Raw genomic sequence first — 16,708 nt, forward strand, 5'->3', positions numbered from 1 at the left:
TATGGTTGTCTGCCCCTACCTGCTATAAAAACCCATATATTGCTGCACAAATAAAGTAGCAAAAGATTCCTCTTCAACTTGAGAGTGAGTTGCTATTCCACTTGTAGTGGGACTAATTGGTCTACCGGCAAGTTTGCCTTTGCTAAACTCCTGGCTTTTGATCTCACAAGCTGTGGCTTTGGCTTATAGGACTGGACAAATAACTTTCAGGTTGCCTGAAATCTGAGCATGGAAGGTCAGTTGAGAACCTCTGGGTAAAAATAAAAGGAGAAAGAAATAATAGTGATATTATGATGGGGATCTGATATAGACCACCAAGCCAGGCAGAGGACTTGGATGAGACACTCGTAGACAAGGTTAAAATTTTCAAAGAGACGGGACATAGTCATGGGAGATTTCAGATACCCTGATCCCCATTGGAAGTCAAACTCTGCTAAACATATAAGGAATAACAAATTCCTGACTGGTTTTACTGACAACATCTTCCAGAAGGTGGAGAAGTAAACAAGAGGATCGGCTATCTTGGACCTGTTTTTCACCACTGGTTGATGAGCTGAAAGTAGTGGACATTCTGGATATTACAAAACTACATGGTCAATGACCATGTAATTTTGAAGTTTAAGGTCTTGGGTAAGGGAAAAGCTGAAGGCAATCAAACATGTAGGTTGGATTTTAGAAAACCTAATTTTAACATGCTCATAGTTATGCTGGGGTGAAAGTAGTGGGCACCCCGGATATTAGTGATGGTCAGAAATACACAAGGAGAAGGGAGTTCAAGATGGGTGGGAGTTTCTTAAAACTGAGATATTGAAGGCACAATCAAAAACGATTCCAATGAGAAGGAAAAAGGAGAGTAACCTCAAGAAGCCAAAGTGGCTCCATAAACAGCTTTCCAAAGATCTGAAAATTAAAAAAGACACATTTAGAAAATGGAAGGAGGACTATATAACCAAGGATAAATATAAACACATTGCCAGTGTTTGTAGAGTGAGTGTTAGAAAGGCTAAAGTTCAGTTTGAGCTTAGGCTAGTGAGAGATGCTAAACACAACAAAAAGGGGTTCTTTGGTTATGTTCAGAGCAAGAAAAAGAACAAGGAAGTGGCAGGTCTACTAGAGGGAAAGGAACGTGGAATTTTAACAGGTGATGAAGAAAAGGCAGAACTGCTCAATTCCTACTTGGCCTTGGTCTTCTCTTGCAAGGGAAAGTGCATTCGCCCTGGCAAAAAGAGAACACATGAAGAAAGAAGGGAATTGCAGCCTAGGATAGGCATAGGGATACATAAACACCTAGCATAGGGATACATAGGCATAGAGATACATAAACACCTAGCTTTTAAAAATGAAATCAAGTCCTCAGGGCCAGATGAATGGCATCCTAGGATACTAAAGGCACTTGATGTAATTTCAGAGCCTCTGTCTATAATCTTTATTCTTGGAGAACAAGTGAGGTGCCAGAAGATTGGAGGTGGGCAAATGTTGTCTCCATCTTCAAGAAGGGGAAAAAGGAGGCTCCAGGTAACTACTGACCTGTCAGTTTGATGTCCGTACCCAGAAAGGTTTTAGAACAAATCTTCAGTCAGTCCTTGAGCATTTAGAAAAGGCAGCTGTGATTACTAAAAGCCAGCATGAGTTCCTCAAGAACAGGTCATGTTTGATTAACTTTTTTTGAGAGAGTTACTATCACGGATCAGGGGATTCCTGTGGACAGGGTTTATCTTGATTTCAGTCAGACTTTTAATAAAGTTCCTAGTGATATTCTTACTGACCAATTGTAAAATGTGGTTTGTTAGTAGGCAGTTGAATGATTGTACCTGAAGAGTGCTTGTAAATGGTTCTTTATCCTCTTGGAGAGGAGTGATAAGTGGAGTGCCTCAGGGATTTTCCCTTCCCACAGGGAAGGGCCCTGTGTTGCTCAATGTCTTTATACATGACTAGCTTGATACCCGTGCTTTGCTATGGTATTTAACTACTTTAAACCGAGTTACCACCTTTTTTCAACTGTCTGCAGTTTCCTTTACCTAATTTTTACCTCCGAACACACCACAGCTGACCAATCAGAGAGAGGGGGATGCAAGCTGGCAGGAGCCTGCCAGCCTCACAAGAAAGTTAATCCAAAGGGCGGCACCTGGGAGAAACGCTGACTCAGCCCAACTAAAGAATCTCCCACTGTCAGATTTATATCACCACTCAATAACTACTAATTCATAAATATATACATATAAAGTGCAAGTGCAATAGTGCTATAAGCCCTAGTGGCTCTGGGGAAACCTGTGCTAAAGTGACTGCAGGGCCTACATTTCCCAGGTTCCTTTTGGCCCCTGTGATTGGGTAAGAGGGGATTCTGAAGGAAAATTGCACCAGTAGGAAAGTAGGGGGATGGTGCCTGAGAGAAGGGATAAAAGGCCTCACCACTGTGGGTGGGTATTCACTCCTAGGGAGCAGAACGGGGTAATCCCTCATCCAAAAGGGGTGAGACGGTGGGAAGCCAGTTGCCAGGAGACAATAAAGAACAGTCTAGTTAGATGCGTTAGGGTGTGTTAGTTTGTTTATTCACCAACCTTTACTATTCTCTTTATTTTACAAAGTTTTGAACACCAGTTATTAATAAACCTTTTAAATAAAGTTCTTTATTATTCTGCCCTGGTTCTCAGACCTCATTTGGTCACTTAATAAATAAAATATATGGGAAAGAGTAAACAGAAGGGGTCAGTTTGGTGCTCTGGGCCCTTCCGAGGAAACCTGTACCAGAGTGGTGGCAGACTATAGAGAACTTCCTTGGGCCTCAGCCAGCTGTGACAGGGTCACTGTCAGTCAAAACTGAATAATCCAAAGTTAGGATTGGAAGAAAACTTTGGACCGTGTTATGTTGCTCTCCCCAAAAGCATCCCTATTAAAACAAGGACTGTCATAAATGTTCACGTTTATGGCAAGTATAAAAGGCAAAAAGTGGTTTAGCAGGCTGAGCCTGCTCCCTTCCCCTTGTGATTCCTGTGCCAGAGGTCAAGGTGAACATACGGACAGATGAAGCTGTTTTATGCTGAGTCAGTCCACTGGCCTATTTAGCTGTGAATTTTCTCTGGAGTCTGACAGCAGCTCTTCAGGACTCAGGCAGAGAAAGGCCTTGCCCAGAATTCCAGCGCCTGCTTGAAGAGAAAGCCCGGAACTGGAGATGGCCGGGATCTACACGCTAAGTATGTGCGTTACCACTGAGCCATAGCCACTCATTCTCTGCCTTAACCCGCCTGCAACATTGATCTGGAAGCCATGGAGGCTCAAGCTCCCTATCTACGTAGCAACACACATTCATTTGGATGGCCCCATTGTTGGGTTCTGTTTCTTGGTCATGGCCAAGAACTGTTTTTTAATATATGGCAATATTGGCAAATGTACATGGCTGAAAGTTTTAATGAACCCAGAGTGGTTTCTTGTTGTTGATGTTGGTTCTGGGCTTGCTTTCTCTTTAGAGCAATTACAGTTCCTTGTGTGCCAAAATACTTTACCACCTGCGTTCTCTTTATTTTTCTAGGTCCACACTGCAACAGAACATGGGATGGGTGGTTGTGCTGGGACAGTGCTGCTGCTGGAAGCACCTTGGTACAAAACTGCCCTGATTACTTTCAGGACTTTGATCCATCAGGTAAATGTAAATGATTTCCTCCTTAGCAACATGAGCTGCTTCTTAAGGGACCTGGGGCATTGAGGATGCTGTCCTCCTTCTGCCTTAAAAATCTCTTAATGAATAGATTAAACCACAATTTAGACCAATTTTATTTAATACATGAATGAGAAATGAAGTCAGAGTGCAAGCACTGTGTTTACTCAAATGCAAGGCTAATTTTTTTTTTCTAAGTGTGCCATCAAAAAAAGGGGATTGTCTTCCATTCACTTACAAGTTACACTTAAATGCATTAATAAACACTGGCTGATTCCGCACACGTTGGATAATGCACTTTCAATGTACTTTAGCTATCGTTTGGAAGTGGATTTTTTGTTTCACACTTGAAAAATTCAGCTCCAAATGATTTCTGAAGAGGATTGGAAGTGCATTATCCAACGTGTGCAGAATCAGCCACTGTTTCGTGCAAAGCATTATTTGGGGAAGTTAGCTTACATTCAGGGCTATCTTCCGTATCACCTTTCACATTTCTCCACTCATCAAAGTGCCTGGTTCTGATCTCACCACTGCCGAGATGGGATGAGCTTGACCAAGAAACAGAACCCAACAAAAGTCACAGGAGCACTCTTATCTTTAAATGTAAAGGGCTATTTATTTAAAATTTTGCCTGGCATATTAAAAGGTGGAAACTGGAAAAGTTCTAAAAAAAATGCAAAAAATGCAAAAAAAAAGGTTCTATACTGGCTGGTCCCATATATCAATCCAGACATAGTTTTAAAGCTTATATTGTCATAGGTTTACCTCAATCACATGTGCTTCTTCTGTACAGAGAAGAAACAGGAAGTTCGGCCGTGTCAGGTCTCAGAGAACAGCCCTAAGCATTTCTGACCATCAAGAACTAACTCCTCCCTCCTCCAATGAACAGATGATCCAAATTAGGGTTGCTGTCCCCTGCCCTCAACCCGTCTCGCTGCCTCCACTCACCTGGTTGGTGGGGGGAAGGCACCAGGGAGGGGCATGCATGCAAAGCACACACATGCTTCCTCGTGGGGCCAAAAATAACATAATTTTTCAGCTGAACATGAAAGCTATGGCTTGCACCAGGGGACAATTCACTAAAAATTACTCCTGAAATAATGAGGCGTCCCGGGTTACCTGGTTTGTGGATTTTGGATAGTAGGTAGAATGTTCCTGGGCTGTGGTTCCTGGGGTGTGTCCATATGGATACGTTCTTGTATGTCCATGGGGAGTGTCTTTAATATTTTATTGACTTCTCTTTTGTATTGCTCCGTAGGGTCAGAAGGTAGTGTTTTATAGAATGTTGTGTTGGAGAGTTATCTCTCTGCTTCCTGTATGTAGTTATGTTTGTCCATACTACGGAGCAATACCACATTCTACCTACTACCCCAAATCCACAAACCAGGTAACCGAGGACGCCCCATTGTTTCAGGAATTGGCACTATCACAGTTGGAGTCTCAGGATATATGGACTCTATCCTCAGGCCCTATGCCACCAGCACACCCAGCTATTTACAGGACACCACTGACTTTCTCAGGAAAATACAGTCCATTGACAACCTACCAGATGACACCATCCTAGCAACCATGGATGTGGAGGCCCTGTACACCAACATCCCACATGCAGATGGATTGCAAGCCATCAGGAATATTATCCCAGACAAAACCACCTCGCCACTGAACTTTGCCACTTTGTACTCACTCACAATTACTTCAAATTTGGTGACAGCTTATATCTGCAGGTTAATGGCACAGCCATGGGCACAGGCATGGCACCACAATATGCTAACATATTCATGGCAGACTTGGAGCAACACTTCCTCAGCTCTCATCCACTGAAACCACTACTATACTTAAGATTCCTGGATGACATCTTCATCATTTGGACCCATGGGAAGGAAGTCCTTGAGAGATTTCATCAGGACTTCAACAACTTTCACCCTACTATCGACCTGAGCCTGGACCACTCTACACAACAGGTACACTTCCTGGACACCACTGTACAACTACATAATGGACAGATAAATACCACCTTATACTGGAAACCCACTGACCGATACTCATATCTGCATGCCTCCAGCTACCACCCTAAACATACCACTCGGTCGATTGTCTACAGCCAAGCTTTATGTTACAATTGTATCTGCTCCAATGCTCTTGATCGGGACTCCCACTTAAGAGATTTACAACAAGCATTTTTGGGGTTACACAGTACCCACCAAATGAAGTGAAGAAACAAATCAACAGGGCCAGACTAGTACCCAGAAACAGTCTGCTCCAGGACAAACCTAAAGGAACTAACAACAGAACACCACTGGTTGTCACCTATAGCGCCCAGCTCAAACCCATCCAATGTATCATCAGTGAGCTACAACCCATCCTGGAAATCTATGCCTCTCTCTCACAAGCCCTGAGTGGAAGACCTCTCCTTGCCTACAGACAGCCCCCCAACCTTAAACGACTTCTCACTCACAACCATGAATCGGCCAGCAGAGTCACCAGCACAGGTACCAGACCCTGCAACAGACCCAGATGCCAACTCTGCCTTCATATCTACCCAGGAAATACAATTACAGGACCCAATGGCATCAACTACACTATCTCTGGCTCTTACAGCTGCTCATCCTCCAACATGATTTATGCCCTCATGTGCCAACAATGTCCATCTGCTCTGTTCATTGGACAAACCAGTCAACCTCTGTGCAAAAGAATAAATACACACAAAGCTGACATTAAAGATGGCAACATCCAGAAACCAGTGGGAGAACACTTCAATCTATCAGGACATTCCATCAAGGACTTAAAGGTCACTGTAGTTCAACAGAAACCTTTCAAAAACAAAATCCAATGGGAAGCTGCTGAATTGGAATTCATATGTAAATTTGACTCAGTCAGACTTGGATTGAATGGAGACTATGAATGGTTATCTCATTATCAGAAGTAACTGATTTCATTATCAGAAGCAAACTGGTCCCATTCTTAGAAGCTACTGATCGCATCTACTCAGATGCATGGAGGGCATGAAGGAACTGGTAAGATATATATAGGTGGTGAGGGGAGGGTGGTCCCCTCACCACCTGTATATATTTGACCAGTTTCTTCATGCCCTCCATGCATCTGATGAAGAGAACTGTGGTTCTCAAAAGCTTATGCTACAGTAAAGTTGGTTAGTCTTAAAGGTGCTACTAGACTCTTTTCTATTTTGCTACTACAGATTAACATGGCTAACTCCTCTGGATCACAGACAAAGAGAAGTGTTTATATTCATCTCTCAGTAAACAGGTTTTCTGGCAAAGGGAAGATGGGGGAAAGATTGAACTTCAGATGACATGAGGTTACATTAACTTGATCAACTTTAAAATGTCAGCCAATAAAGCCTGAGTGGGTTTCCATACAGTAGAACGTGACCCTCTTGTTAAGTGGCTGTCACTAAAGCTTTTTGTTCCACCTGTCTTGAGCAACAGTAAATTTTGTGCAAAATAAGATTCCTGGGGATGGGCTAAATAGAAAAGAGTCCAGTAGCACCTTTAAAACTAACCAACTTTACTGTAGCATAAGCTTTCGAGAACCACAGTTCTCTTTGTCGGATGGAGAGGGGCTGGAATTGTGTGCTTGATCCTAATTCTCCATCACATCCACTGCTTGAGCCAGAAGGCCAGCAACCCTTTTTCTTTCTTACATTAAAAATCATGTTATTTCTTTACTTAAACCATTTCTGTGCCACTGGGAAACCTGCTTTGAGGCAAGTAGTTACACTGGTTGAAATCTAGCATGCAGCGATAGACATTTAAGATCTATTTTAATAAGCGTGTCGCTGTTTCAGCCCTCTGCACACATGTACACACATACAAGCCAAGCCACTTTCGGCTGAATCAGAACAGTGGCCCGCCCCAGCCTGTGTTAGCTGCTCTTCCCAACAGCGCCGCTCCAAACCAGTGACATCTTTCCCATTTACTGGAGATCCTTGAACGGGAGATACCAGGGATTGAACTTGAGACCTTCTACATACAAGTCGGGTTGGCACTGAGCCATGACCCCTCCCCAAACGTTGGTAGTTAGCATTCGACTGTTAGCAAGCCGAGTAATTTTTCCACACACACTTTTTACTTTGTTCTATTCAAGTAAATGTGAACCTCTCTCTTTGGTATTACGATATCTATTTTTTTTTCAGAATTATGAACATGACATGTTGAGAAATTGACTGTATTGACTCCTTCTCTCCCCCCCCTCTAATTTTGCCCAATCGTAGAAAAAGTTGTTAAGAGCTGTGACCAAAGTGGACGCTGGTTTGTACATCCGGAAAGTAACAAAACGTGGACAAATTACACTCTGTGTACCTCAGGAATAGCTGTGAAACTACAGGTACAGTTTATAAGAAGTCCATGGCCGATTCCAGACGGGCACAAATAAAGCGAGTGCTTTCGCTTTTCCAGCGACCTCACTCGTAAAAACCCGTAATGTCCAGTCCCTGCTTACCTCCGGTTCATGGCGCTGTGTTGCGCTCCAGAAGCGGACGGTGTGAACGCCATATTGCGGGTTTGCACACTTCTGGACGCTTCGTCGCCGTGGAGAGGCCCTCCCCTTTCCCTCTTTTCTTTGCCGGCCGGCCGGCAACAATATTCCCTTAATTTTTTTTTTTAAAACCGGGCGCCATTTGCGCAGTTGCACGTTTGCGCACATCGAACTGCACAAATGCGCACAAATGCACAAATGCACAAAAGTTGACGCTGCGTATTCGCATACCTCCATATTTGCGCATTTGCGCATTTGCGCAAAACACGTAAAAAAAAATTTTTTTAAAAACTGAAATGCGAACCAATGAAGGCCCCCAACGTCAACTGTGACGGGGAGGAAACAACCAATCCGGGTACCTCAGTTGGCCGTGCGAACATCCGGAAGCGGGATGGCACGGCACGCTGCGAGACAAAGCGGATGGAGACGAAAGTGAACGTGTGGCTGGTAAGCGATTATTTCCGCAGAAAAACCGCAATTTCTGGCCATCTGGAATCGGCCCAGGTTACCAGCTACAAGAAGGGCATTTCAAAAGTTGTATAGAGTCTTCACCCTGAACCTCAAACATGCAAAGTTGCGTTTTGTATTTCTGCTAAATTTGTTTAGGTTGTATTGCAATGGGTTTTAAGTGCACTTAGTATTTTCACTTACTTATTTTCACTTACGGTCCTTCCCAAGTGAGCAGATAGCCTTGCGTGCTGTAAGGAATGGGTTTATCCAATCAGTACTGGGATCTCTAGCAAAGTATTAGGGATAAAAGAGGTCCCTCCCCCTGAAATACATCAGGCAGAGGAGGAGTGGCTTGCTTATTCCACCCCCTTAACATGCTCCTCTGAGCCAGATGATCCTCGTCTTATCCAGAGAGGAAGAAGGCTCTTCGATCTTAAGATCTCCCAGAGTTAGCAGACAGAAGGATTTATTCTGTTTGAGATAATTGTGGTCATTATTCCTTCCCGCCCTGGGTATGCCACTGTCAACGTTCATTGGGTGGTTCTTCCCCCTGGCTCTGTTGGAGAAGAAACTGTGCAGAAAAGGGGAGTGCTGAGGCATATAGCTTCCCTCTGTCTTAGTGTTCCTTGTCCATATTTTAAGTCATCAGTTGCTGGTGATTATTATTTAAATACTTTTAAGGCAACTACAACAACCATTTGTAAGCTGTAGGGCAATTTCAGTAGTTCATATTGCTATACCTTCTCCTTAGACTTAGGAGCAAGGTATTTGTTAAATAGAGCTCGCTTGCATCACTAGAACTTTACAATATATGAAAATGCTAGAAGAGGGAATAAAAAGCAGCAGGACCGAAGCTGTAGAATGGTATTGAGAGACGAATCCTGCCAAAGATGGTAAAAAGGCCGGAGAGAGAGAGGTTGCAGTCTACTCTTTAAGCTGTTCTGCTGATGTACATGCCATACAAGTGGACCATGGCCATTGAAAGGTGGCGTAGACGTTTGGGAGGCACCATCAGTCTAATGACAGCTCAAGGCCTATCGCAGTTCCTATCAAATTACAGTCTTATGAGTTTACCAGGTCTATTTATATATGCCTTGTGGCTTCCTTCCGGAGGAAGGAAAGAAGCAGACCTGAACCTGCTAAACCCCAATTAGCTCTGAGTTCCATCTTGCTCTCTGACAACAGGAAGGAGCAGCCACACAACTCGGTTTAGAACCAGCCTGCCCATTTTGTGACCCACCAAACTGAATGCAGCTGAGTCTTCAAAACCCCTTTTTGTTAACAGCCTTAAGTAGTAGGAGGCCTTGAAATAACAACAGCAACATTCGATTTATATACTGCCCTTCTGGACAACTTAACACTCACTCAGAGCGGTTTACAAAGTGTGTTGTTATTATCCCCACAACAGTCACCCTGTGAAGTGGGTGGGGTTGAGGGAGCTCCAGAGAGCTGTGACTGACTCAAGGTCTCCCATCTGGCTTCAAGTGGAGGAGTGGGGAATCAAACCCAGCTCTCCAGTTTAGAGTCCCGCGCTCTTAACCACTACACCAAACTGGCTCTCAGTACTTGGAAACCACCAGTTTGCCTGTGGGTGGCCCAGTTTTGCCTTGTCTATCGGGTAATTTCATTTATGTTTATGTCTGTGTTCATTCAGAACTCTCTCACCGAAAGCCACTGAAGGATAATTATGAGTCCTATACGTTAGTTACAGTTTATTAAGGCTTCTGTCATAACTCTCTTAGAAAGCTTCCCTCAATAAATAAGCATGCTTATTTGCTGAATGTAGTTTCTGGGCCTGCTATGAATGAATCAAAGTTTTTTAATCCACAAATGTCCTCAATAAAAGTAAACTCTTGTTAAGGAAGTGCAGAGGTGGTTTGGTGTTTAAAAGTCAACGCTCTGGTTGCCGAATGGCTCTGTGGTCTTCGAAGCGGCTGTCCTACAGTCAGCCAGAGCTTGCAGTTGAGGAATGCTAAATTTGGTTCCAAGCCATAGAGGAAAAACCCTGAATTGTTTAAGGATTTGATTTTAGTTCATAATTTGAGTTTAATATTTTTAGTAATTTCTCTGATCTAATGAACTAAAGCATTGGCAATACTCTGTTTTGATTAGTTAGATTAACATTGGATGGGAGTGAGGTAGAGCTTTGTTTTTTTACAGTTCTGGCTTTCACACTTAATTCTCTCTTTTCTTGCAGACAGCTTTGAATTTGTACTATCTCACTATCATTGGCCACAGCCTTTCCCTTGTTTCCCTGTTGATTTCCCTTGGAATATTCTCCTACTTCAAGTGAGTAGAACCATACTTCACATGCGGTGCCTGGTCCTTTGGGTTGCAAGCTCTAACTTAAGACATGTATTATCTTGAGCAGAGGAGTTATAGAACAAGAAAGGGGTCAGATGTTGTGTTCACGCTGAGTTCCTCTCGGTGTGGTTGTTGATGTGTGCCCAGAAACATCCAATATCCCAGGCAGCTTAGCCATAGTTTTCTCAACACGTTGGACGTGGTGGTGGCTAGAGATGGGCACGAACCGGGAAAAAACTGAACCATGTGGTTCGTGGTTTGTCAAATTTCACGAACCACGAACTTTCACGAACCTGCCTCTGGTTCGCGAACCGGTTCGTTTGGTTCGTGAAAACGTCACATCCAAGTCAGAAAATTGTCACTTCCGGGTCAGCAGAAAGTCTGCAGGAAGCCCATCCCCTGTTGCCTAGGAAACTGATTGATTGGTACCAGGCTGTCTGCAGTTACAAACCAAAAAACGAACCAAATGAACCAGCCTAAAAGTTTGTGGCGGTTCATGAGAAATGGGATCTGACGAACCATGGTTCGCGAACCGCGAACCGGCCTGGTTCGTGCTTAATTTTGGTTCATATTTCAGTTCATGCCCATCTCTAGTGGTGACAGGGCAAAGCCATCCTGTATTCACAACTTTTTTAAAAAAAGTGTATAACCAGTTCTTATTTACTTTATTTATTTATTCTCATTGTTGCAATATCTGTGACTATATATATTTATAAAGTTTCAGGAGGTGATGAGCAACACTATATACCAATATGTGGTTAGACCATTCCCCAAACTAGTTACCAGTATCCATGACAAAAAAGTTACACTTTGTAGTGGCTTGAACTTCCCTTCTTCAAATAAGATGTCTATGTGTATTTCCAGCCTTGAGGTGGCAGAACCATAGAAAGAAGAATTTGAAAGAGAGCCCCAAAATCCATTGGTGGAAGGTTATGGAGCTACATAACTTTCCAGTTCCTTCCGCAACTCAACTGAACTTTTAAAAAGTCTGTTATGTAAATACTGAGCATTCCTGCCAGTTAAAAATGTCGTAGAAGAAAGTGTTTTTCCTCTTTGATTTGTTGTTTGCAAGAACAGCTCGAATAATGTTAAAATTGTCTTTGACGCATTTAGATTTACACTGTGATAGAAACATTTTTTCTTCAGTTCACACATGAGTGAATAGCAGCATGATTTGTAAATGACAGATCTTTTTCTTTCCATTACCTTTGCAGTCACTATTATTTCTGAACTGCCTATTGTTGTTTTGCGTGGCATTTCAGTATGCCATCACATGCTACTGCTGTGGGCAGGTCTGTGTTCCACACCATCTGTCCCCACCACCCTTCTTAATGCCAGTAGTGAAGGTGCCAAAGTTTTATAATGATCTGGTTCAGAATCCAAATTAGCCTAGCTTGTAATGCTCAGCTACGTAACGAATCAAACATCATTTCCTTGAGGTTCTAAATACTTCCCAAGTAAAATAAGAGGCTTCGCTGGATATTTCCATGGATGGAAGGATTTCCACCTGCAGAGCATAACTTTCTCTACTTCCCTGTTCTCCTGCAGCACAAAATGTGTCCTGAAATGCTATTGGGGAGGTTCCAGCAAGAGGGGGGAAGCAAGGAAGTTCTGTTCCACATGGAAACAAAGCAGATTCTTCCCATGCACAAAATGTGTTTTTAGTTGAAGCCCGTTTTTATTGTACTAGTCCTGGAAGCTAATCTCAACTCAGACAATGCTAAGCAAATATATCCCAAAGAGTGATTTTTTTTAAAGCTCTGGGGAACCACTAGCAAATCAGGAAAGCTTTTAAGCCTCCCTATAAAGCAAAGGATCTGAGCAGGGCTTTTTTTCAGGGGGAATGCGGGGGAACGGAGTTCCGGAACCTCTTGAAAATGGTCACGTGGCTGGTGGCCCCACCCCCTGATCTCCAGACAGAGGGGAGTTTAGATTGCCCTACGCGCCACTCAGCTCCCCTCTATCTGGAGATCAGGGGGCGGGGCCACCAGCCATTTGACCATTTTCTCTGAGGGCAACCCACTGAGTTCCACCACCTCTTTTCCCAGAAAAAAAGCCCTGGATCTGAGCAGTCCCTGAGGTTGTCTGTCCTTTCTCTGGGAAGTTTGCTAACCCTGTAATGTATGGTTTATGCAAAGACTTTTTAAACAGATTCTCAGTCACCCTGTATTTTTCTTGGTTTTTTTTTAAACGTACAGTGAGACCAAAAATATTTCTCAGAGACAGAAACACAAATAATTTTTCCTAAGTCCTGGAGGGAGCAAAGACTTCAGACTAAAAGTACATTCTGTGCATATACAGCATCTAATTTTACATTGTCTGTTGGAAAAAATAGTATCTCAAAAGCGTTTTCTAAGGAGATCCATAATTGAGCAGCCGATTCCAAATGGATATCAGGAAATTCATTCATCACTAATTTCAGCTTGAGTGGCGAACTACCGGGCCTACATGAAAAGCAGTCCGGAGTTTAGGATGCTGGATGGGTCCACCGAAGGGATGGGCATTTTCTTAGCAGAAACAGGCCGTCAGATTGTAAGAATCTTGGCCGTTTCCACACTGCTTACCTTCATCTGGAATGCCGCGGAACGTCGCGAAAAAAACATGGAAGATAGCATTTTCTCTCGCGAGTTTTGTGCGACATCGTGCAAAACTCGTGCAAGAAGACGCTATCTTACATGGTTTCTTTGCGATGTTCCGCAGCATTCCGGATGAAGGCAAGCCATGTGGAAACGGCCCGGATTGGGGCAGGCACTCTCTGGCCTTCCAGTGATGGGTCTTTCGAAATAGCTCTCTAGGTCAAGCCAAGGGAACAGTTGGAAACAGAAGGCTGTGCAGAAAGAAGAGTGCATTTATAAGGTCAAAGGCCAAGGTTGTCCTTGGAGGGCTGATGCAGCAAAAGAGAAGCCCAAAGTGGTAGAGATAGTCAGGCATATCACGAGGGAGCCTTGCACGGTTTGCAAGGAGGGATAATATTAACAATGTGAATCTTGGAATACCAGTGTTCTGTGTACTACCCAAAATACATACATGTGTTCTTTCTCCTTCGGGCAAAGCTTCTCTTTATGCTAGTTTGATGTATTAGTGTATTAGACTGTGAAACCAGTACATTAAGCATACCTGGGAAGTTTCTGTGAGTTCATAATAACAACAACATTCGATTTATATACCACCCTTCAGGACAACTTAATGCTCAGAGTGGTTTACAAAGTATGCCATTACTATCCCCACAAGAATCACCCTGTGAGGTGGGTGGGGCTGAGAGAGCTCCAGAGAACTGTGACTAGCCCAAGGTCACCCAACTGACTTCAAGTGGAGGAATGGGGAATCAAATCTTGCTCTCCAGATTACAGTCCTGCTGCTCTTAATTGACTGACCCAAGGTCACCCAGCTGACTTCAAGTGGAGGAGTGGGGAATCAAACCTGTCTCTCCAGATTCGAGTCCTGCCGCTCTTAACCACTACACCAAACTAGGAGCCAAGCTACAAGTGACGAATTACACTTGCCTGGCAAGTGAACAGACTCACGTGTATTCCTCCCTGTTCACTTGCCATTCACTTGCTCTCCACTTGATCAAGTAGAGCGCAAGTGGAGCGCAAGTGAACAGGAAGGAATACACGTGAGTCTGTTCACTTGCTAGGCAAGTGTAATTCGTCACTTGTAGCTTGGCTCTAGCTCTCATGTGACAACTCCCCATTCTCAAGTGGTCATATTTGCATTCTGGTTACATAGAGGAATCAGCAGCATTCCATCTTGGCCATCCCTTTTTAACTTTCACTTGTGTCTTTTTTATTTCCAGGAGCCTGAGTTGCCAAAGGATCACTTTGCACAAGAATCTCTTTTTTTCTTTCGTGTGCAACTCCATTGTTACCATTTTTAGTCTTACGAGAGCTGCAAACAGCCAACAATTGGTCACAGCGAATGCAGTAAGTAAACATGCATTTGGTTGCCTTCCTGATTTATAAGAAGCAACATTGAGGGACTAGAATAGTAAATTCAGTAAGAGCTGTACATTCACCTAAATGATGCATCACTTTTAGAGTTTTGTACACAAACGTGCTGGCTTAGTTCACATGCTAAATCTCTGCTGATGTAATAGATTTCCATCAACAGAGAGGAACTTCCTTGTCCCTCGTGCTGTGGCCCAGAATGATCCTTGAAATGTAGCTCTTCAGGGACAAGAGACACCCCCCCTTTCCCCAGAACAGTGTGCAAGGAAAGTCAGAAGTCTGCAGCAATATGAGAGAATGTGTAAAAGTAAGGGAGCTTTGACTCTCAGGTTCATACCCTGGAAATTTAGTTGGCCTTTAAGGTGCTGCTGGACCCGAATCTTGCTCCTCCCCTTTCCATGGCAGCCATGGGATTCAACCCACTTTATTGTATGCTCATGCAGTTCTGATCGTGCTGCAATACCTGTTCTATGCACAACCTGACTAGAGAGTGGGCGATGTCACAGGTGCTAGTAGCACGGCCTGTGAATCAGACAGGAAAAGCATCACTGTAATTTCATGTCATATCTGTTCATTGGTGTGATTATTTGAGGGTGGTCATGGGTTGCACACAGGCAGAAAGAAACATCTTTTGAACATGAATGAACTTACAGATGAATGGCAGTTATTTGAACCTAGAATCGTTCCGCAGATTAAATTGGGCTCTTCTTTACACGTTACCGCTTGAGAGTATTCCACAAATTGTGTTATATTTCTGACAACCAGGAGTGACAATTATGTGTCATGTAGGTGTTGTGGATTCTTGCAAAATAAATTTTGAATAAGAAATTAACTTGAAAAGAGTTAGAACACGCAATTAGTTTGGGTCTTTATTTTGCAGAAAACTATCTATATCGGCCTGCATAAACCTTTCACACAAGGCTTAGGTTTGAATTGTACTACATTTCTGGAATCAAGGCACAATTATTGTGAGTTGACTTTGTACCACACAATAAGGCTGTCTGATTCTGGTGTATAATTTGTGCTTGGCTGCTTGGTTCTAGTGTTGGGTTCTGGCTTGGGTGAGTTGAGGCTGCTTGGTTAAATAATAATAACTGTGCTTATATACAGCTCTTCTAGACAGTTGAGCGTCCCACTCAGAGCGGTGAAAAAAGTCAGTGTTGTTATTATTATTCCCACAATACAGCTGGGGAGCTGGCCTGAGAGGAGTGGGTTTCCCAAGGCCACTTGCTGAGCTCACGGCAGTCGTGGAAGTCGAACCAGCAGGGTGCTGATTCACAACCCAACCACTTAACCACTATGCTAAAGCAGTATGTTTTTAGCTGTGGTTTAACTGTTTCAATGTTGTCGTTGTTTGAATTAGTTTCAGTTGTTTTAAAATGTGATTTTATTATGTGTATTTTAATTTGCTAGCTGCCTTGGTGGCCCTTATGAGTGCAGAAAGTGGGGATATCACTTTTTTCCCAAAAAATAGTAAGATGGCTACTGGCAAGTATAGTAAAATAGAGGCCCAACCCAAAGTAGAGATCTAAAGCAAACATTTGATCCTCAGAACCCCTCTGCTAGGATTTTCACCAGGTCTTTCAGACTATTTGAAAGTCAGAGACCATTTGTCACCCCTAAGCTGATTTGTGTTGATGTATTTAATGTCTAATAACAGGCTCATTTTAAATAATGAATATGACATTAACATGACATTTGATAAATGGGGAAAAAACATGTAGCCGATTTGGTAGCTGACAGAATCAATGCTTCCTCTTCACATTGTAATTATTGCTATCTCAGAGCCCAGCTACAAGGGACGCCTGACACAGGTTGGACACTTGTCAGCTTCCCTCAAGTTTTGATGGGAAATGTAGGC

The 16,708-nt window shown here is 43.2% G+C and overlaps 1 protein-coding gene across 1 annotated transcript in view; it reads left to right on the forward strand.

Annotated features, from left to right (window-relative positions):
* The window catches only part of CALCRL (calcitonin receptor like receptor), a 101,507-nt gene that overhangs the window by 59,041 nt on the left and 25,758 nt on the right, over window positions 1-16,708 (forward strand). Inside the window, exons 4-7 of the mRNA XM_054970988.1 lie at window positions 3,527-3,637; window positions 7,884-7,996; window positions 10,794-10,885; window positions 14,697-14,823. Coding sequence (XP_054826963.1) covers window positions 3,527-3,637; window positions 7,884-7,996; window positions 10,794-10,885; window positions 14,697-14,823 — 443 coding nt within the window. The remainder of the gene's footprint in view (window positions 1-3,526; window positions 3,638-7,883; window positions 7,997-10,793; window positions 10,886-14,696; window positions 14,824-16,708) is intronic.

The sequence above is a fragment of the Eublepharis macularius genome, chromosome 2 (genome assembly GCF_028583425.1).
Source record: "Eublepharis macularius isolate TG4126 chromosome 2, MPM_Emac_v1.0, whole genome shotgun sequence".
NCBI classification, from domain to species: Eukaryota; Metazoa; Chordata; class Lepidosauria; order Squamata; family Eublepharidae; genus Eublepharis; species Eublepharis macularius.